This window comes from Canis lupus, chromosome 14, assembly GCF_003254725.2.
Source record: "Canis lupus dingo isolate Sandy chromosome 14, ASM325472v2, whole genome shotgun sequence".
NCBI classification, from domain to species: Eukaryota; Metazoa; Chordata; class Mammalia; order Carnivora; family Canidae; genus Canis; species Canis lupus.
Window position 1 is genome coordinate 27234975 of NC_064256.1, and position 22866 is coordinate 27257840.

A 22866-nucleotide genomic window follows, 5' to 3' on the forward strand; every position below is an offset into this window, starting at 1 on the left:
TCTTGGGGTATAAATTGGAAGAAGTAAAAATATGAAGTATATTTATGTGAGCAAATCCTAGACAAATCATTGGACTGAGAGAATGAGTTTGTGTAAATAGCATGTACTTCTGAATGAGACATAATGAGCTTGAATTCCTCCTCAGCCATTCCTAGCTAGACAACCTTTGACAAATCGCAAAGCCTTACTTAGTTTCCTCATGTATAAAATGAGCCTCATTATACTTACCTATTATTGTTTTGGTTAGGAGGGGGAAAAACAGAATATAGCTATTAATATTTATCAATCAGCATCTCAATCTATAAACACATGATATTCACAAAACAGGAAAATCCCAGAAGTTGTCCTTTTTTTTTTCTTTTTTTGTAGGCTATATAAAGAAGTAGGACAGATAAACCAAGAATTGTAATGCACCTGGTTGCTGGAAACAGAGAGAGAGAGCGAGAGAGAGAGAGAAGGAGAGAGAGAGAGAGAGAGAAAGCCACATAGAGTTAGTGACTGTTGGTAGAAGAAACCAAGTAAATAAATATTCTGACCTTGCTCTCCTCTCCCACTTTGATTGCCAACCAAACTCTATGCTAGTGGTCATGAAAGACCAGTGCTTTAGTCTATGCTATCATCCCTACAAGAAGACTGTAGGATCAGAAGGATGGAGAAAGTACCCAGAGAAGCAAAAGAAAGCCTATGTGGAATCCTACCATAATAGCTCATGATTAGTGAGCATTTCCTATGTAACACATACAGATGCTTTACTTGTGTCATCTCATTTAATGGAAATAACAGCCTTTATGGAGAATACTATTATTTTTCCATTTTATAGGTGAGGAACCTGAGACTTACTACAGTTCACTAACTTGCTGAAAGCCTCAGAACCAAGAGATGTAGGCAGGAATTGATGTACCATAGCCCACCACTGCAGAACAATAAAGAGTAATGACTGCTTTCATAATTATCACCACTATCATCAAAACCATTTAATTCCAATCCCTCCAGCGATTATATTTCTAGGAATCTAACTCACAGTTATAATAATGCATGAGTAGAAAAAAGTACATTAAAAATGATGTTTATAACATTGTATTAGCAAAAGATAGAAAACATTTAAATGTCTATGAACTTGGTCAGATGAAGCTACAGTACATTTTAAGATGATATTTCTATTTACCACAGAGTAAAGAAGGCAGCTCTAGGAGCATTGTGTATTAATATATATTGATATATTGTTTCAGAACAGTGTGCATAGTACCATTTCTATTAGAGAAAAAAATAACTATATTATCTATATTCTTGTAGATAAAAGAGTGTTTTTGGAAAAATACAGAAGAAGTTGATAACTTAGCTGCTTCTGGGGAAAGCAACTGGGTGGCAGGTGAAATGGAAGTTAATTTTTGTATTTCACAACTTTGTGCTTTTGAATTTTTTCCCATAGTCACCTAATATCTACACACAAACATAAATTAATCAAGGAAAAATTGACTTATACATTATTAGTGACCTTTTGGGGACTCTTGTAATTTGAGAAACAGTAAAAGAAAATGCACATGCATAAAAATCAGTTTTCTTAATCTTCAGATCCTGAGCGATTTGCTTTTTCAGTAACAAAATCCTTTGCCATACCAGCTTCGGTTAAAAGAATGCAAAGTAAAGAGTAAAATTCCACATGAATGGTATAGTGCTGCCAAAGCAAAAACTGTAGGGTGAACAATGAGAACTCAGCCGCTTGAAGCCAGGTACCAGGTAACTCACAAGGCAAACTGCGCCTATTAGCACAGACCCTATGCAGCTCGAGAATACCCCAGGAGGAGGGCTCGTTTTTTTTTCAGAAACCTTCCAGGCCAAAGAAAGCAGGTGGCAAAGAGCTTAACCACAGCTCCTGAACCCCAGGGCATTTGCGAGAGCTCTGTCCTCTGCATTAGGACCACCAGCCTTCCAGATTTTCACCTTTCCAAGAAACCTGACACGTTTTTCATGGCATTTTCAAATTGCATAGATCAAGACGGAAATTTCGGCTATCAGGAATGGAGAGACCGGCCGGTAAATGAAGGAGTTAGTGATACATAGCCAATTTTCTCTCTTTCCTTTCTTTTATTTTTCTTTAATTTTTATTTTTTTTAAAGATTTTATTTGTTTATTCATTAGATACACACAGAGAGGCAGAGACACAGGCAGAGGGAGAAGCAGGCTCCATGCAGGGAGCCCGACGTGGGACTCGATCCCGCGTCTCCAGGTCACGCTCTGGGCCGAAGGCAGGCGCCAAACCCTGAGCCACCCAGGGATCCCCTCTCTCTCTTTTTTTTTAAAGAAGGATGCGCCCACCAGAGTTTAAGTTGCTGATCTCCTCCATTTACTGCCAGAAAAGAAATGTCCTTCCTTAGGCTAGGAGGCATTTCCAGGAGTCTCTGTAAGGTCCCTCCGGGTCTCACGGTTTCTGAGCTCGGGACTCTCCGGCTCACTCGGAGCAGGCGTAGGAGTTCGGCCGTCGGCGCGGCGATCCGAGCCCCAAGGCGCCCCCGCCCCCAGCCCCGCCTCCCCGCCGGGCGAGCCCTATAAAGTCGCGCCGGGCCGGGTCCCTGGCGCAGGTCTCGGCTCGGTCCGACCTCCCGGTCGTCGAGGTCCCGCGCCCTCTCCCGGAGCAGTGCCCGTCGGAGCCATGGCCCAGGGGCTGTACCACGAAGAGTTCGCCAGAGCCGGCAAGCAGGCGGGGCTGCAGGTCTGGCGGGTGGAGAGGCTCGAGCTGGTGCCGGTGCCCGCGAGCGCTCACGGCGACTTCTACGTGGGCGATGCCTACCTGGTGCTGCACACGGCCCAGGCGAGGCGCGGCTTCACCTACCGCCTGCACTTCTGGCTGGGTAAGGGGGCGCAGGCGGGGGGGAGCGCAGGCAGGGGGAGCAGGCAGGGGGAGCGCAGGCGGGGGGGCGCAGGCAGGGGGAGCAGGCAGGGGGAGCGCAGGCGCGGGGGGGCGCAGGCAGGGGGAGCAGGCAGGGGTAGCAGGCAGGGGGAGCGCAGGCAGGGGGAGCGCAGGCAGGGGGAGCAGGCAGGGGGAGCGCAGGCAGGGGGAGCAGACAGGGGGAGCGCAGGCAGGGGGAGCAGGCAGGGGGAGCAGGCAGGGGGAGCGCAGGCAGGGGGAGCAGGCAGGGGGAGCAGGCAGGGGGAGCGCAGGCAGGGGGAGCGAAGGCGAGGGAGAAGCGCTGGCAGGGGGAGTGCAGGGGGGGGCGCAGGCAGGGAGGGCGCAAGCGGGGGGGGGCGCAGGCGAGGGAGAAGCGCAAGCAGGAGGAGCAGGCAGGGGGAGCGCAGGCGAGGGGCGCAGGCAGGGAGCGCAGGCGGGGGGAGCAAGCCCGGGTCGCGCAGGCGGTGGGGGAGCAGGCAAGGGGACGCAGGCCGGGGGGCGCAGGTGGGGGGGGGGGCGCAGGCAGGGGCGGCGCAGCCGGGGTGGGGGGCGATGCCTACCTGGTGCTGCACCAGGCCCAGGCGAGCCGGGGCTTCACCTACCGCCTGCACCTCTGGCTGGGTAAGGGGGTGCAGGCGCGGGGGGCTCAGGGGGGTGCGCAGGCCGAGGGACCCCGACGCGCACAGGTCGAGGAGGGGCGAGGCGGCGGGGAGGCTGGGATTCGAAGGCTGGAGGTGGGGTGCGGCGGGGGTGGGGTGGCCTTCTTCGCGCCAGAGTCGGCTCTTGCGGGCGCGCCTGCACGCGGGGCGGGGGACGTGGGGAGCAGCCTGAGCCCGCGGGCTTGGACCTCCGCCGGCCGATCTCGGGGCTTGGAGGCTGGCTCCTCTCGCGTCTCCCCGTTTCACCTCCAGATTGGAAACCCCGCTGCCTCCCCCCTCCCGCTGCTTAGCGCACGCAGGCTGAGGCCGAGCCCCGCTCACCTGCCCGCTCACCTGCCCGCTCACCTGCCGTCCGACAGGTTCAGTCCTGGTTTCCCGGTGGGCGAGGAGACCAAGTCAGACAAGTTGGTAGGCATCCGCCGCAGCTGGCGAGAAGTACCTCCCCACTCCTGCCGCCCTTTTCTCTAATTAATTCATGTTTATTTTTTTGCCCTTGGGCCCCGGCTTCTATTTCTCCACAAATTTCGGCAATTAATGGTCTGGGCGACTTTAAATCAGAATCCACTTGCACCATACTGCTCGCACGTGTGGCTAACAGAATATTCCTGTTGATCGGGATGTTGGCGATCCTGGATGGAAAGGAGAAAAAAAAATAGATATATTCAATATAAATATAATATAAATAGCTTGATATGGCATATTTATTTTTTAGATGAGTTGCTTTACTGTAATCGTATTATTATTATTATTATTATTATTATTATTACTTAGCTATTTGAACAAGGATACAGTGGGAAACAAAACAGCTCCTTCAGGAGTAGTAATTATTTTGGGCTGCACTTGGGCCAGGTTGTCAGAATACTGGGCCTTGTGTGCTCTACTTTTTCTACCTTCTACTTTTACTCGTAAACATCCTGAATGTCCAGCCTCTCCCTGGAAGATCCTGTGCCAGGGGGCACACCCCATCTAACAACGTGCCGATTATTTGAGACTTCTTGCCTTTTTTTAAAACTAGCTTTGCCTCCCTTGGACTTCTGTTTCTTTATTTTTAGCTTTATTCCTGAGCCTGTGGGGAGACCACACAAAACCACACACACACACACACACACACACACACACACAGTCCTTGAAAAGCCATCATTTTTATTTCTGACATTTTATTTAAAATGGCAGGAAACCTTAAGGAGTGATATTCCCAATGGTAGTGAACACACTACCTGAAACACACTCCAAATGAGAAATACAAAGAGGAAGAAGGATTTTTTATTATAGCGTTTGATATTAAGATTTTGTGCTTACCCTAGCTGAATTCCAGATACATTTTGGCTTCCCAGTGTAGTGTCACTTTTCCTGTTATAGACAGTGATCTATTTATATCTTATACCAGAATTCACTGAAACCTTAATATAAGACCATGTTTATAAATGAATGATGCCAGATAAAATAGTAATGTTCTCAGATTGGCCTTTCTATTCAGAACTTGGATCTAGAATGAATCAAGGTGTCTGAAATGCCCCATTTGTAATTTTGGTGAATTGAGATGTGAAGGGACTTCATATCTTGCTGTAGACAACAGTTAAGTTTGACTTTATCAGAAGACTGCAAGAAGTTTTGAACACAGTTTGTGGGTTTTGTTTATTTTAGGAGGGGGTTTATGCTATAGGTTCTTTCTTATGCAAAGAAACTCGCTTATTAAGCAAATTGTTTTTTAGGACTTACAGATTCACATTAACTCAATTATTCATTTAGTGTTCACCAATTTTGAAAACTGTAATAGAAAATGCTTTGGGCAGAAACACTTTATGACTTTTTTCAGCCTTTTTTTTTTTTTTTTTAAAGGATTTTATTTATTTATTTGACAGAGAAAGAGAGTGCACCAGCAGAGGAGTGGTAGGCAGAAGGAGGAGAAGAAGTAGGCTCCCCGCTGAGCAGGAAGCCCCATGTACCCCCCCACCCCGTGTGGCGACATGGGGTTGGATCCCAGCACCCTGGGATCATGGCCTGAGCAGGAGGCAGACGCTTAAGTAACTGAGCCACCCAGGTGCCCCACACTTCATGATTTTAATGATCTAAAACTGAAGTTAATAGTGTATTAATAAATTAATTCATTCAGTAATTATTGAAAGTGCCCAGCATTGTGTAAGGCGTTTTTGTATATGAATAGTTTATGAATCCTCTCTGAAAGTTTATAATCTCAAAGATACAATAAGATAAAAGGTGATACAACACAGGTAGAACATGCTAGACACTGTGAAAGAGACAGTATCTGCAGTTATGGGGAAGCAGGGGAGTAGAGAAGCTTTGACAGAAAAAAAGAAAAGGAGGGCAATTGGAAGGGATCTTGTCCGAGAGAAAATCTTGGGGAACATGGAAAAGTTTAGCACAAAATGGTCCATGGAGCCGTTAGATGGAATTGTTCTACAGCCCTTCCTACTTTAGTTCCCTGAAGCAAGCTGGATTTCATCCAGAATATTCTAACCTGAGAGCTAAATTTGGATGAATTCATGATGATTAATCAGAGAGACAGATTGAGGAAAAGTTCCAGGGGGGAAGAGTGGAAAGTTTAGGGAGAAAGGCAGTTTAACTAAAGGATCAGTGGGAAGGAAGCTGAAGGGGAGCGACGTTAAAATCAGATTAGGGTAGAAAGGTACATAGGATAAAAATCAAGAAACAGGCCAGGTAAGAGAAGCAAAGGGCACACAAGAAGCAGCAGGACATACGGAGGAGAAGAGGAGAGGAAGGGTCCTCTTTCCTGCTCTCTCTCAAAGGCTTTCCATAATACCTGTGCATATCTCAGATTGTTTCTGTATTATTTTTTTCTTTACAAAGTAAGAAATTGTCGCATTTGACTTACAAGTTGTTGCACTGGTCCTTCCATAAAAACCATTTCAGCTTTGTACCTAGAAGTTTAAAAGCAGCCACCCTGGGCTGCCCGGGTGGCTCAGAGGTTTAGCGCCACCTGTGGCCCATGGCCTGATCCTGGGGACCTGGGATCGAGTCCCACTTCGGGCTCCCTGCATGGAGCCTGCTTCTTCCTCTGCTTGTGTCTCTGCCTCTCTCGCTCGCTCTTTGTCTCTCATGAATAAATAAAATCTTAAAAAAAAAAAAAAAAAGCAGCCACCCTCTACTCCTCATTACTTAGAGCATCATGTCTCTGAGCACAGCTAATAATAAAGCTACTCTGCACATCCTGGACCTGCGCTACAAACACTCACCCTCATTGTTTCTCTTTTCCAGTTTTTAATTTTGCATAAATGTATTTGAGAGCAGTAAACATTTGTGGTATATCTAGTCAATGCTAGGCTCTATCCAAGGCACTGGGAATCCCAAGAACTGGATTACAGCATACAGTGTACAAGTCAGGGAATGTGTAATATACAAGGGCTGGTGAAGATGCTGAGAAATTGGATTTTTATACATTGCTTAAGGGGGAAACGTAAAATGCTACAACCATTATGAAGAAGAGTGATGGTTTCTTAGAAAATTAGACTTGAAACTGCCATATGATCCAGCACTGCATTCATGAGCATTTATTTCAGAGAAATGAAAATTTATGTACGTGTAAAAGTCTACACATGAATTCCACAGTAGCTTAATTTGAATAGACAGAAGTTTGAATCAGCCCAGATACCCTTCCACAGGTGACTGATTTCATCAAATTGTGGCAAATGTATCCCAGAGACTATTACTTAGCAATTAAAAAATAAACTATTGATATACACAACTCTGATGAATCCTCGGGAGATTAGAATGAGTGAAAAAAACTAAAGTCAGGCAGCGCAGGTGGCTCAGCGGTTTAGCGCCGCCTTCAGCCCAGGGCGTGATCCTGGAGACCCTGGATCGAGGCCCACGTCGGGCTCCCTGCATGGAGCCTGCTTCTCCCTCTGCCTGTGTCTCTGCCTCTTTCTCTCTCTGTGTCTCTCATGAATAAATAAATAAGAAATCTTAAAAAAAAAGAGAAGCCAAAAGTTTCCATACTGTTCAGTTCCATTTATATAATATTTTGAAATGATAGAATTTTGGATTTATTGTTATCCGAGTTTTGGGATGGAGTAGGGAGCTGGGTGATGCAGGTGGGAGATATGGTAGTTATAAAATGGCAACATGGGATCCCTGGGTGGCGCAGCGGTTTAGCGCCTGCCTTTGGCCCAGGGTGCGATCCTGGAGACCCAGGATCGAATCCCACGTCGGGCTCCCGGTGCATGGAGCCTGCTTCTCCCTCTGCCTATGTCTCTGCCTCTCTCTCTGTGTGTGACTATCATAAATAAATAAAAATTAAAAAAAAATAAAATGGCAACATAAGGGATTTTTTTTTTTTTTTTTTGGTGATAGAACTATACAGTATCTAGACTGGGATGATGAATACATGAGTTTATATGTGATCAAATTTTAGAGAACTAAACACACATAGATGAATACAAATAAAATTGGGGAAATATGAAAAAAAATGAGAGAATTGTATCAGTATCTTGGGTTTTGTATTCTGTGATGTACTGTGCTTATATGCTTGTGCTTTAGTCCACTGTAGCACACCGAAGTGTACCATAGTTTGGAAGATGTTACCAGTGGAGGAGATTTGGTCTGTTGATCTATCTCTCTCCTTCTCCCGATACCATGCTGTCTTAATTACTGTACCTGTAGAGTAAAACCTTAATATCAAATAGAGTTATTCCTTGGAGCTTATTTTTGTCAAGATGTTTTAGCTCTTTCAGGACCTGTGCCTTTTCATATGAGTTTTACAATAAACTTATGTAATCTATAGTCAATCTTCCTATGATTTTTTTTATAGGAATAATGTTAAGCTTGTAGGTCAACTCGGGGAAAATTAACATCTTTGTTATATTGGAACTTACAGTCCATGAACATTATGCTTTTATATTTATTAAGGTCTTTGTTTTTTTTATTAACATTCTATAATTTTTAGCAGAGAGATCATGTACCTGTCATCACATCCCCAAAACAATTTTAGGAATTTTGCAGCATATGTACAAATATAATGTATGGCATATGTACAAATATGCATATGTACAAATATAATGTATGGCAATATAATATAAAATAACACAAAGAACGCATCATAACTTGAACGAGATCAGTAAAAGACATTGGTAAAAGGCATCAGAAAAAGGAAAATAAGGGTCCTGGATAGCTCAGTTGTTTAAGCATCTGCCTTCCACACAGGTCGTGATCCTGGGGTCCCGGAATCAGCCCACATGAGGCATCAGGCTCCCTGCTCAGCAAGAAATTGGCTTCTCGGTCCCCCTTTGCTCCTCCCCCTGCTCCTTCTCTCTTGCCCGCTCACTCTCTCAAATAAATAAATACAATCTTTAAAAAAAGGAAGAGGGAAAATAAATGAGGTCATAAGCAAAATTCATAGAGCAAGTTCATATGTTTCTGAACATTGCTAAAATTGCATCACCATACATGATATCACTGAATTGGATTCTGGTTTTAACATTCAGAGGTTGGTATTGGCTTCTTTAGGGTATTGGCTTCTTTAGGATCTTTTAACTTCTTTAGAGCAGGGATTCTAGTTTATTCATACTGGTATTTCTTGGCCCAGAGCAGTACACAAGCATCAACAAATGATAGTATAATTTAATTAATTTACTTCTAGGTCATTCATTAATTGCATGCCTGGCCATTTACATCTGTCTAAAGAAATTTGTGTTTCAACTTGTGCTCAAGTAAGAATGTTTTTGTCAAACAATTGTCCTTAACACTTTTGATATTAACTTTGATTTAAACTTCCCTCTTAAAACATCTGTGCAAATCTACATCTGTGTCTTTATTGGTAATCTCATTTACGGATGGGAAGGTGGACAGAATGGCACTAGTGTTCTTTCACATCGCAAAATCGCATATGTATTTTTTTTACTTTGACCCCAACAAGTCACAAAATTGATACTATGTCAAATACTCTTATAGCTAGTGTTTATTTATTTATTTATTTATTTTTGTCCTGAGAAGATAAGTTGCTACAAAGGTTCCCTTTGAGAGAGAGGAATATAAAGAAATACAATTCTTTCATTAATGTGGCTGACTCCCTTCAGCTTTGGTGAATACATTCAATTGGGATCTCATGTGAACTGTAGTATTGTTAGAGCTTCTAAACTTCATTAGAGACACAGGCAGAGGGAGAAGCAGGCTCCACGCAGGGAGCCCGATGTGGGACTCAATCTCGGGACTCCAGGATCACGCCCTGGGCCGAAGGCAGACACTCAACCACTGAGCCACCCAGGTGTCCCTGAGCTTTATCTTATCAAAAATTCTGCCTTAATCCTTTTCCTTGCTTGGTAAATGAGGTGCCGTCCTTTGCTGTTTCAGGAAAAGAGTGTACTCAGGATGAAAGCACAGCGGCTGCGATCTTTACCGTTCAGTTGGATGACTATCTGGGCGGCAAGCCAGTGCAGAGTAGAGAGCTGCAGGGCTACGAGTCCACTGATTTTGTTGGCTATTTCAAAGGAGGTCTGAAATACAAGGTAAGCAGCTCTCTTGAACTGTTTCTATTATGACCCCCTTTCTCTTCCTATCCATCTACATCTTATGTCTTTACAGAATGAAAGTTCATTGAGGGTAGGGTTTATTTTTGTTGTTGTTGTTTTGTTTTGTTTTTGTTTCTGTTTTCTTAATGATATATGCCAGTACCTGCCAGACACATAGTAGGTGCTCAATAAATGTTTGTGGAACATGGGTGTAATATGTGAAATACTCTGACTTGCTTTCATTTAGTAGGTTAATTTTTTTTTAAGTAGGTTAATTTTTAATAAAGTTAGGAGCTTGCAATAATTTTGTCACAAGAAAACCCGTTAAAATTTTGTGGAGTTACTTCAGTTAATAAATATTGGCAATTTAGTTATTAATAGTTTTTGTTTATGATATTCTAGAGAACCTCTGAATTTGCCACAAATAACCCAAGACTTGGGAATCTCAGTTATTCTAGAATATCTTAATTCAGTATTTATAACAATTATAATTCCAGTTAATAGAAAGGACTATTCACACATTTCCCAAAAAGTTGGTTTGATCTTGGAAATGATAGAAATAGAAACAAATCATTGAGTTGAATATATATGTGGTTCAGCCTCATAAAGTCGAATATACATACATTGCCAAAAACACAATATATGTGTTTTGGCCTGAAATACTAATCCTCAACTGGCTTTACTTCTGAAAAGGCGAGCAAAAAGAACAAACAAGTTAAATAGTTCTTTCCTTTTAAGGCAACCTTCAGTGAAGGACAGCCTTTTTTTCTGGAATTCCCTCCATGAGCCTTGTAGATTGGCCATCCTTCACAATTCCCCTGTTCCCAGGAGTGCCCAGTTAGTTTCAGAAATACCTCCTTAGAGAAACATTTCAGAAGCAATCCTTTTCAAAATCAGACATGCTCCAACAGATGATATGCAGACCCCGCCTCGCCCTTTGAGCATATTAGCTTACTGAAGACTGTAAACCTCAGAGGTAAACTAGACTTCTGAGTATATATGTTAAATCTATTACCATGCCGTGGTTTATTTCTATTTTTACCTGATCAGAGCCTTAGTGAATAGTTTGTGATGCTATTGAGATGAGGATAAATACTTAATAGGTTCTCTTCTCTCGTGAAATCATTTTTTTACTCTAGGCTATGAGCAGTCCCAAATATGAAACTATATATGCCTTCTCATTTTATTTAATTTGCATAAGTTCCTACAGTTTATGTCAAATGATCCTGAAACTTCTTTTATGTCAGTGAAACCAGCATTTTGAATAAGCTGGGTCTTATAGTTACTAAAACCGTGTCCTATTATATCACCCTGGTTATGAACCCATTTCTGCTACATATGACTTGTTTACCTCAGGGCAAGTGTGTAAGCTTTCTGTGCTCAGTTTCCTCAAATGTATAATGGGTGTAACAACAGCTTTCTCATATAGGTGTTGGTAAGGATTAAGGATCAAATTAAATAATAAAATACATAGTGCATATACAGTCGGTAGGAACTTGTGATATTAATCCTTCTGGCTATTAGCAGGACCTCTGAAATCAAACTTCTGGATATATATTTAAAAGTGGATATAAAAGCGATTTTACAGTTATAAGATAATTATAATTATCAACATCAAAATCACTACAAATCAGCATTTTTTTTTGAAAGAAGGTATTTGCGAATGGAGGTCAAATTTATCAGCAAGAAAATTAGTTCACTGTCTTATCACTAGTGACATCGAGCAGATTACAATATGTGCAGTTGCAAAATACTCAATAGGAAATGTGGAAGCAAAGATAATTTGCCACCCAGAAGAGCAAAGACTATATTTTAGTCTTTGAGGCAGTGCGGGGGGAGGGAGAGAAGAGAGAACGAAAGAGAGAGAGAGCAGGGGGAGGGGCAGAGGCAGAAAGAGATAATCTCAAACTCCATGATAACTCCATTATGAGCCTGGAGCCTGACTCGGGGCTTGATCTCACGATCCTCAGATCATGACTGAGATCATGACCTGAGCCAAAACCAAGAGTCAGATGCTTAACTGATTAAGCCACCCGGGTGCCCCAGAATAGCAAAGGCTATGCTCTTGTGTTTAATTTCATGCTTATAAGAATGTGCTAAGCACTTCATGTATATCATCTCATTTCATCAAATGGCACCCCCATGGTGCAGTTTCTATCATTGTCATCCTATTAAGATAAATAAACAAGAGGTGTAAGAAACTATGTAATTTAATAAGGTCTAATATCTGGTATATGACCTGGTGACCATCTGACTTCAGTGCCTATGCTGGTAATCATACTATGATGCTCTCAATATAAATAAATGGTTCAAATACCAGGATGAATGTTTTCTTTAAGATTACTCTGTGAAACAGAGTATTGTGTATGTTTGGAATGGGCACAGTTTGGCAAAACCTATTACCAAGTCAGCAACAGCCATATTTAGTTATCCTGTGTAAGGGAAAGATTCAGCTAGGCAACATGAACACCATCTTCTTATGTCATTTAATTGATCTGAGGGTTTTTTTTTTTAATGGGGTGTTTTAGGGGGTTGAGAGAGTTCTAAAGGATAATTATTTCCCACTACTTCCTTATCTTAAATTTCTTTCCCAAGCTGAGCAAGACCCAGCTCTTAGCCATGATTGTAAATAGCGACCATCAAACATCTAACAGCCAGTAAAACCATGTTTATAGTGTAACTGATAGAGGGTTATCCATCTTGCTTTCATTCTGCCTTGAGAAGGTAGAAAGAGACTGGGAGTTTTTAGGGTTAATTCAAGCACTATTCCAGAAATACTATCAAATACAAATGTATATGAAACTTACAGTTTTCTTTTGTGCCTTTTTCACATCAAATATTAAGACAAAATTATTTTTTAAAATACTGTTAAATGTTCACAGACTAGATATCACTGATGATTCACTATGTGACAGTAGGTTAAGTATCCTCAGTCTAGTCTGTTTTATATTTTATGACTTTTTCAGATGACAGTGTTCTTAACTCTGTTTATCAGATCATAATGTACTTATTTTTTTTTAAAGGTGAAATGGCTAAGAGCAGTAGTATATAGATGAAAACTTGTATTTATTTTTATTGTATAATAGTTTGTTCATTTATGACAATCTTGAAATTATTGATTGAGGAATTATTATATATTTCATAAAATTTATGGTTGGCCTACAGTCAACATTTAGCCTATAGTAATAAAGCCTTTCTCTTCATGAGGGTCTTTTCTTGGGGAATGGTGGCAATTTAAAGTCTGGGGAAATTTCAAGAATGTCTTAATGATTACATAGGCAGCTTAACTTCTTTCTTTGGATTTACTCTATATGTTTATGAATAATTTTTAAAAAGTGTTTAATTCATTTATTTGTGAGAGAGCGAGAGCTCAGGGAGAGAAGGTGAGGGAGAGGGACAAGCAGATCCTTCACTGAACACTGAGCCTGACTTGGGGTTCGATCTCATAACCCTGAGATCATGACTTGAGCTGAAACTGAGAGTCAGATGTTTAATCACCTGACCCACCTAGGTGCCCCTATGAATAAATTTGAAAATTGGATCATTTTACAGATTTCCTATACTGCTAATTTTCTTACCGTATTTTGTAGGAGGCATTGAGCAATAAAAGTGATTTGCTTGCATTGCATCTTTACTATGCACATTACCTCATAATTAATTGTGGAAATAAGATTATCCTTTCTAAGATTTAATTAAAGAAATGATAAAATCTTTAAAGAAAAAAAATTAAAAAAAAGGAAGTGAAAAGGTAAAAGCTGATTTCAAATAAGGCAAGATGTACTTGATACAGTTAATTGTTTTCTTTAGCATTTTTAAATTGAATATAGTTTTATTTTGTTTTGTTTTGTTTGGAAATGTGCAACCGAATTTAGGATATAAATACTTAAGCCTGATGAAGAAAGAAAAGAAAGAGAGAGAGAAAGGGAGGGAGAGAGAGAGGGAGGAAGAGAGAGAGAGGGAGGGAGGGAGAGAGGAAGAGAGAGAGAAAGAGAGAGACTGAAAGAGAAAAGAAACAAAGAAAAAAAATTTTTAAGGTTTTATTTATTCATGAGAGACACACAGAGAGTCAGAGACAGGCAGAGGGAGAAGCAGACTCCCTGCAGGGAGCCTGATGTGGAATTTGATCCCAGAACCCCAGGATCATGACCTGAGCCAAAGGGAGATGCTCAACCACTGAGCTGCCCAGGTGCCCAGAAAATTTTTTTTTATAATGTTAAAATAAAGGTCATTTATAGGATCCACCCACATTTGACTACACTCTGCTCCTTTTCTCTATCCTAACACTGTGTGGACATGGGAATTTTGGGGTGTCTTGTTCTCTCCTCACTTGCTCTTATTACCTCTGACTCTCTTCTATCCTCCTGTCTTCTTCTTCCCTGGAATCTTGTCTGTCTCTCACTTAATGGTTTTAGAATCATTCATTCCCAAAGGACAAGAGGTACCACTTCTGCTCATTTATGCAGCAGGTTTTATACACTGAAGGTTCTTACTACATACTAAGTTAATTAGTACATACATACACTTAGTACATACACTGTTAATTGAATGATTAAAACAGGAGGAGCAGAAGGCCTTAAAAGAAAAAGAAGTGTTGATTCACCAAGATATTCTCTTCTGCATAGTAAGTTTTTCACATGCTCTTAGGTAGCTGTTTTATCTTGGCTTGAAGACAGTTCTGGCACATATACCAGACCAGGTATATGTGCCATATACACACATAACCATACCAGGTTTTGTATGTTTTTGCATCTACTTAGAAGCCTTATCTGTTTTGTTTTGTTTTTTTTTTTTTTTCTTTGTCTTCCTCCTACTGATCAGGCTGGAGGTGTGGCATCTGGATTAAATCATGTTCTCACGAATGACTTGACTGCTAAGAGGCTCCTGCATGTGAAAGGTCGGAGAGTGGTCAGGGCCACGGAAGTTCCTCTCACCTGGGACAGTTTCAACAAGGGCGACTGCTTCATCATTGATCTTGGCACTGTAAGTGTAACATGCAAATGCAGACAGCTAAAGGGAAGTGAATTGTCTTCAGATCAAGTAAGATGTACGTGTCGTGGAAGAGAATCACCTTTTCTACACACGGGGAAGAAGTCTTGTTTATGTGAGAGACAATCATATCATATGACCAATTGGCAAGTGTTTAAATAACACAAAGTGGGACTTCAAAGTTTTTATTTTCTTTGATAGGTTTAGAATGGAGAAGTGATTTAGTTCTTCCTAGCATAGAGCACATATTGAATAATTTTTCATACACTGACCCTTCTGTCTGGACAGAGCTTCCGCTGATTATTTTTGTCCTTAATTGGGTGTGGGAAAACATTACTTGAGGGGAAAATTGGTTTCCCGGAAAGCAAAGTTTCTAGAATTTCAAATGGACCCAAGATGAATCTAAACAGCCCGCCTGAGGGGTTTTTAGGGGATATTTTAGTATTTAGATCACACATACACTACACCATACTGTTTCATAAATTTTTATTATTTAAGGGTATTAAAAGAAAAGGCACAAGTACAGATATCAAGTATCATCTTAATAGGTTGGGCAATATCGACTTACCTTTTCTTCAAGGAAAAGAGGCCCCTCTAAGTTCAGGTATATTATTCTTAATCTTTATTTAATCTTGAAATGAAGTATTGCTTCAAGGTCCTGTGCTAGATTCTAGAAAGTGGGATTTAAGTTGGGTCTTTTAAACTTTGTAAGGTAGAATTAAAATAAAGTAGAAATAAAAGGCATTCCCTACCACTGAGAACCCATGGGCAAAGCAGAGAAGGCAGGAGAGCACAGAGCACATCTGTGTTGCCCTCCTCCTCCTCCTCCTCCTCCTCCTGATCATCATTCTCTCACAGCACGTACATCATCATCCTGCTTGTCGTCAATAATATTTCTGGGCCGAGCATTGTACAGAGACTTGCTCTGACCTGTGCTGCTTCAGGGAGCTGAGGCTTGCACTGGCTGGGGGATCTGCTTCCGGATGCACAGCCAGTGAGCAGTGAAGCCAGGATTAGAGCCTGGGGAGGTCTGATTCCAACCTGAGTGTTGCATTTTACTGCCTCTTCAGGGGCAGTATTTGGGGGGAAGAGCATCAGACAAAAGCCAAAAGAGTTTATTCCTCATGCCTAGGAAACGGATACTAAGGGTTTTGAAAATGAAGCTACACAGTCAAGGTTCGTTCTGTTAAGGCAATCTTAATTTGGCAACAGCACTGAGATTAAGTGTCCGAAGGTTATAAATCATTTGGAAGATGGCCCCAAGCTATAAACTTTGTGGGTTTCTCTCAGGATACACCTAGAGTTTTATGACTGCTAAAGTATAATTCGACTATCTTGGATCACACCAGGTTGTGTGTGCAGTTGGGATCATAATACTAATAATGCCCAAAGTACAATTCTCCATGTCACACTTAGATATCTGCCCTTACAATGGCAGTATCACAGTCCTGCATCTTGCCATATTTCTTGGAAAAGTTCTTTTTTCCTAGAAATGCTAACCCATTCTCCTAATCGGTTTAAGTCCTGACCCTCAGATGGAGGCAGAAAACATATTGTTCCATCCTTCTGTTGTTCTGCAGCCAACACCATAACTTATACAAATCCATGCCCACACATATCATCAAGCCACACAGTTCCAAAAACACTTACAGCATCCGGAATCTCGCAAGCCTATGCATAATAATTAATTATCTACCTCAACATTCATCTCAACCACTTATATTTTTATAGCCCTTTATCCCTTGATAATGTAACATATAAGATAGTATTTTTCACAGAAAAAAAGAGACTGGTTTTTTTTATCCAAGCTGATTTCAATCTCAGATTCCTGTCTATTAAAGTTGAGTGTTTGATGAGATGATCTTTGGGGCCCCTAAACAGAAGAGACACTTCCTGTTGATAATGTAACTCATCACTGCCATGACTTGAACATATTTCTTTCTTAAAATAACTTTTCATGTGTAATGTAAATTGCTCCACACATGCACTAATCTCTTTAACTACTGTGAATGACTGCCAGTTCAGCTTTCTAACCACCTACTCTTTAATCTTGAGCAAGCCATTAAACTCTCCAAAGCCTTAACTTCCTCATTGTTTTCATCTGCCTCTGATTCTCATGGTATTTCTACCCTTAGCTGACTATGATTCAGTCTTCTCTGACACAGAGTCACATCTGGAAATGACAATTGTCGTAATGGTTTCACAAGAGAAAAAAAGCCTAGAGGGTGTAAGCAAGTCGCTTGCATTAAATTAGGTTTAGTGGTGACCTGGGTCTGATGTGGGGTTTTCTATTCTTAGTTTACTTACATTCTTTTCACTACCCTAAGCTAACTTGATAGGGTATAAAATGGTATGGCTCCTTAACAGAGTATCTTGCAACAGTTTCAGAATTTGCTCAATTCAGAATTATGTCTAATCTAGCTTAAAATCTTCCAAATGTAGTATTGTTAATGAAGTATTGAGCTTCCACAATGGCTTAGATAGTTGGGTGCTACAGTAGGCAGATTGTAGTTCCACTGACATATCGTCTTCCCATAGGTGATGTCTGCCATGGGAGTATGACCCATAAATACAAACTCATATGTTAGGGACAGAGCCTTGATTTTGAGATTCTAGGACATTTATCTTCTTAATAGTAAATCACCTTTATTTTATATAATTACCTTTAATGACTTTTTAAGTTGTCTCCTGCTCTAATGCCTGGTTAGAGACATTTGGAATGATTTTGTTGCAGAGATAGTTGATTATCTCTTATGTTATAGAAGTATACTGTACCATAAAGGGATACCCTGGTAGGATTCAAGCAGTCTTCATACACTTTCATTTATTCACATGATCTCTTTGTGTGTTACTAACCTTTAACCAGTTGGTATGTTGTCAATAATTTCTAAATGGTGATAAGATCTTGCAATTACCTTGGAGACTTTATTTTTGGGGTGTGACACAGTAAACAGAGAAGGATATGAGACCAAAATTTTCTCTGCCAGAATATTTCGGTAGCAGTTATTGGGTTATGTAATAACCAAATTCTGCATCAGAGAGTAAGAAAAGAAGCCATTGCAATTTCTTCAAGTTTGTTTTATTATCCAGGTATGAAAAAAGTAGGTCAGACATCAAAGTTCTCTTCCAACTAGTGCCAGCTGGCCCAAACTAAGGTTATGGATATAACCTAGATCCTATATTTTGATTGTGTTTGAGGAAGTCAACTTTTTTGATCAACAATCACTCTCATTAATATGATATGTCATATACCTTTGAAACATATGCTGTTATAGGATTTTTTAAAAAATATTTTATTTATTCATGAAAGACACGCAGAGAGGGACAGAGACACAGCAGAGGGAGAAGCAGGCTCCATGCAGGCAGCCTGATGTGGGCCTCGATCCCGGGACTCCAGGATCACGCCCTGGGCCGAAGGCAGGTGCCAAACCACTGATCCACCCAGGGATTCCCTGTTATAGGATTTGAAAATAAAGTCAATATCTCCTAGATAGGACCCTGTAACCACCTCAATTAAAAGTATGAGATTATAAAATTAACCATTTAATCACTTTGAAAATAAGAAATCATCAACATTTTAGAGGATGATTTGGATAAGCTATCTTAGTTTAGTGTATTCTCAGAAAATAATACGGAACATGGCTCAATCTTAGCAATTTGGAATTTACCAAATCTTTGAAGTGATTTTGAGCAGTGTATTTTAATGTTGGTTGAATTTATTGATAATCATTTTCTCACTATTTTTAAAGCTATGAGGTAGTTGAGGTAGTGTGGAAATGACTAACAAAGTCACCTCAAAATATAATGCAGCAAAGCCATCAGTAACTACAGAATGTGAGTGATAATAGAGTCAAGAAGCTCAAAGTTTGGGATGTAGAGCTCTTTTAGAAATATGTGTCCGAGCCACCACTAGTGGAGAGTTGGATTTCACAGGAGGAGGGATTTTTGTGGTGAGTTACTAATTGCGCTGTTGGGCATGTTCCGTTTCCTTATTAACTTGTTTGGTCAGTTATGCAGCTTTGCCCCACTCACTTTGCTATTTATAACCTATAGCCCCCTCTCTCATTGTTCCCTGCTTTGAAAACAGCAATCTATACTTCCTCATTTGCATGTTGGTCTGCAACCCACGTTTCCTGACTTTCACTCCCACCCTTACTTTGCATCTGTCCATCCTATGGCAGCAATGCCTTCTGCTAGATCCAGTGGACACTTGGTTCATTATTTGCTCCATTCTTGTGCTGCAGTTGACATTATTTATTATTCTTTTTACTTCAGCCTCACTCCTCCCCTGGCTTTCTGCTTTTCCTCCCTTTCAAGCCATTCTTTCTCATTCTTCTCGCATGGTCTGCCCACCTCCTCAAGTTTGTTTATTTTTTTAAGGATTCCACTTTTGATCATTGTCTCTTTATACATTCTTTCTGAGCAAATTTACTCTTCACCCAAAACTTGAACTACTCACCCATCAGTAAATCTTAATTTTATAGTCTCACTCTGACCTCTTGCCTGAGCTCTGTCAGTGTTTCCGACTACCTCCCAGATATTTCTTGTGTGTATCACAAGAACCTCAAACTCAACAATAAAAATGGAACTCATCAACTTCATGCTCTCATTCCTAGAAGTCATCGAGATGACTTCTCCCAAGGGCTGCCCATTCAGTCCGTTGCTAGACCTACTCTCTTCCTCAGGTCATCATGGTTTTGCTTTGCATACATTGTTTCATCTGCGGAGAATCTACTCCTGCTCTGTATCGCTTCTTTGGTATGTATCTGATAATCCTCTCCTTAAATATTCAACTCTGATACTGCTTTTTTTATGATGTGTTCCTTGGCCTCTTCCTCCCTCCTTCCCCTGTCCCACGTTGCACCCCTGTAGAATTAGGTAAGCCATTATCTCATATTTCCTATCACCTTGCAGACTTGCCTGAGCATTTGCCACATTGCCTGTCCATTCATTTATTAGCCTTACTCACTCACTTTGTCCTTAGTAGAAGGTTCGGAACTTATACTCACTCAACAGATGTTTCAGCAAATGTATATCTGTCCAACACAAAGCATACAGTCTCATGCAGTCATGTGGATAGAGATACAATTTTCTTTTTTCACCTATAGCTAAACCTGAGTTCATAGTGGAGCTTCTATTTCCACAGAAGGGTTAAAAATAAAATAATCTTGCCCTAGTAAGGTGAACCTTGTTTATCATTAATACAATCCAAACTTATCCCACCTGTCCCCTTTTTCATCTCTCAGGTACAGGGGATATGTGTGTGATATTATGGCTGGAGGATGGAGGACTGGGTTGAGAATAGAAGTGAGTCTGTTTGCAGTCTTTAGCCCTCACTGCTCTCTAATATTCAATGAAGCTCGGCCATTTCATTCATTCTTGAGCTTTGGGCTTTGGCCTCGGTCCCAAGACTTGTGATAGAAAATATCATTGGCCTTACTTTGGTTTTCTGATATGTCCACTTATCCATTGCAAGACCCTTTCTTTTTTTTTATTTAAAAAAAAACTTTTTTATTCATGAGAGACACACATGAGAGAGAGAGGCAGAGACATAGGCAGAAGAAGAAGCAGGTGCCTCGCAGGAAGCCCGATGCGGAACTCCATCCCAGGACTCTGGGATCACACCTTGAGCCAAAGGCAGACACTCAGCCGCTGAGCCACCCAGGCATCCCAAGACCCTTTCTGGTTGTATTAGCCACTACGATAGCCCCTTGGGAATTCTGACTTATTTTTCCCATACCCATGCAATTGTGAAGACACTGTACCCATATTGTACCAGTGCCCATTGGTCTGATGCTTAGACACTGCCCACAGTTTTTCTATTCTAATGCTCAGGGTCACAGATGAATATATTACAAACATGTTGGAGGGAAATGTACTGAGCTCTTCTCAAAGATTAATTATATCTGATCAAGCTTCCCATTCTCTTGTAATCCCAATAATTTTCTCTTCTTGGAATTGAAAAACCAGTCTTCTGACATTTCAGTGTGGTTCCTGCAATACACTGTAGCCCCTAAGATCAAGACTCTGGTTCTTGATGTACAAGACCAATTTTCTGTAAATTGCTGCATCCTTACTCCTTCCCTCAGAAAGCTTTAACAAAATCCAGGTTATTTTAAATTAAACCTATATTGAGGTGCCTGGGTGGCTCAGTAGGTTGAATGTCTTTCAGCTCAGGTTGTGATCAACGGTCCTGGGATCAAGCCCTGATTTGGGCTCCCTGCTTGGTGAGTAGTCTGCTTCTCCTTCTCCTTTTGCCTGCTTGTGCATTCTCTCTCTCTCTCTCTCAAATAAATAATCTTTTTAAAAAATTTAAAAAATAAATTCAACCTATGTTGACTTTTGGACCTTCATTTCTGCTATGACTTAAAAATACTTATTTTAGAACAAAAAAGTGAGCAAAAGTCTTCTTTGTTCTGAATAAATTTGTCTTTATGCATTCCACTAGATTTGTAAGGGGAAAGAAAGCCTTGAGACAAAAAGGAAAGATAATGAAAAAAGATAATAATGGTAAATCTCTAAAATTACCCTGCAACAAAAGTAGGGATGAATGGTATTTATTATGCACTTAGTGTGTGCTGAGTGGTGGAATATGAAGATGGAAGCCAGATAGTTTTTGACCTCTAGGTCCTATCAAATGACGAGAGGCACAGACACACACATGCACAGCCCGGAGTATGACAAGGTAGAAGGTAGGAAATGCTGGAATGAAGACACAGACACGTTACAGTTGGAAAATAAATGAGAGCACTAGGAAAGACACCTCCCAAGGTCTTAGGATTTATGTTTTCATTCTCATAGTTTCACATTAGAATCATTAGGAAGAGTTTTTAAAATAACCGAGGCCCATGTGATAAGAACCCTAAAGATCCTGATTTTAAAGTTTTGAGATGGGACTTTGGTGTGAGTACTTTTTAGGCCCTACCCCAGGTCATTTTATCTAAAGGTACTGGAAAATTTAGGGATCTGAAAAAATTTAGGGACCTACACATCTGAAAAACCAGTAGATCAGTTAAAAATAGTTAAGTCACCAACTCATGTGGCTGCCAGAAATTATTTGTGATGAAATACGACTAAAACTTCTTTGATTTTCCAAATACTCTGAAGAATATAAAGAACATGATTTCACTAACTCTCATTATCCCTATGAACTCATTATCCCTATGAAAAGAATGCTCCAGGGGCACTCGGGTGGCTCAGTGGTTGAGCATCTGCCTTTGGCTCAGGTCGTGATCCCAGGGTCCTAGGATCGAGTCCCACATTGGGCTCCCCATGGGAAGCCTGCTTCTCCCTCTGCCAGGTCTCTGCCTCTACCTCACTCTCTTCAAAAAAAAAAAAAAAAAAAAAAAAAAGAATGCTCCAAAAACTGTCACCTGGTCCCAGTAAGTGACATCACTACCAGCAGCCAAGCTAGAAGGGTCCAAGTCATGTCCCTCTCTCCTTGTCTTCCAGTACACATTCCAACGGCATTGTTGACAATTCTGGAGGCCTTAACTTTCTAGTGATCCTTTGATTCTTGTCTTCTTCATTGCCACTGCTCTGCCCTGGTTCACATGCAATCCCTTCCTCTCCAGTCACCAAGCCTTTAGTGGCCATGCATACCCACTCCATTCATCTCCCATTCTATAATCAGAGGTGTTTATAAAAATACATATATGCATCACTGAATGATACTGAGTTGGTTCGGCTTTGCACAACAACAAAATGAGTTGTAAATAAACTCTTGTTCATCCAAAAACTAAAAAAAAAAAACCCCACCCTGGTTTAAAGTTTAAAAATAGAACAAGGTAAATTCTTGGAGGTATCTCACAAGTCATGATGGTGTTTAAGTCATGCTTAGAGAGTCTCC

General features: G+C 41.0%; 1 protein-coding gene across 1 annotated transcript in view; it reads left to right on the plus strand.

The window, feature by feature from the left end:
* Positions 1-2556: 2556 nt before the first annotated feature.
* The window catches only part of SCIN (scinderin), a 77657-nt gene continuing 57347 nt past the window's right edge, over positions 2557-22866 (plus strand). Inside the window, exons 1-3 of the mRNA XM_025471188.3 lie at positions 2557-2849; positions 9874-10028; positions 14850-15011. Of these exons, the coding sequence (XP_025326973.1) occupies positions 2651-2849; positions 9874-10028; positions 14850-15011 (516 nt within the window). The 5' untranslated portion in view covers positions 2557-2650. The remainder of the gene's footprint in view (positions 2850-9873; positions 10029-14849; positions 15012-22866) is intronic.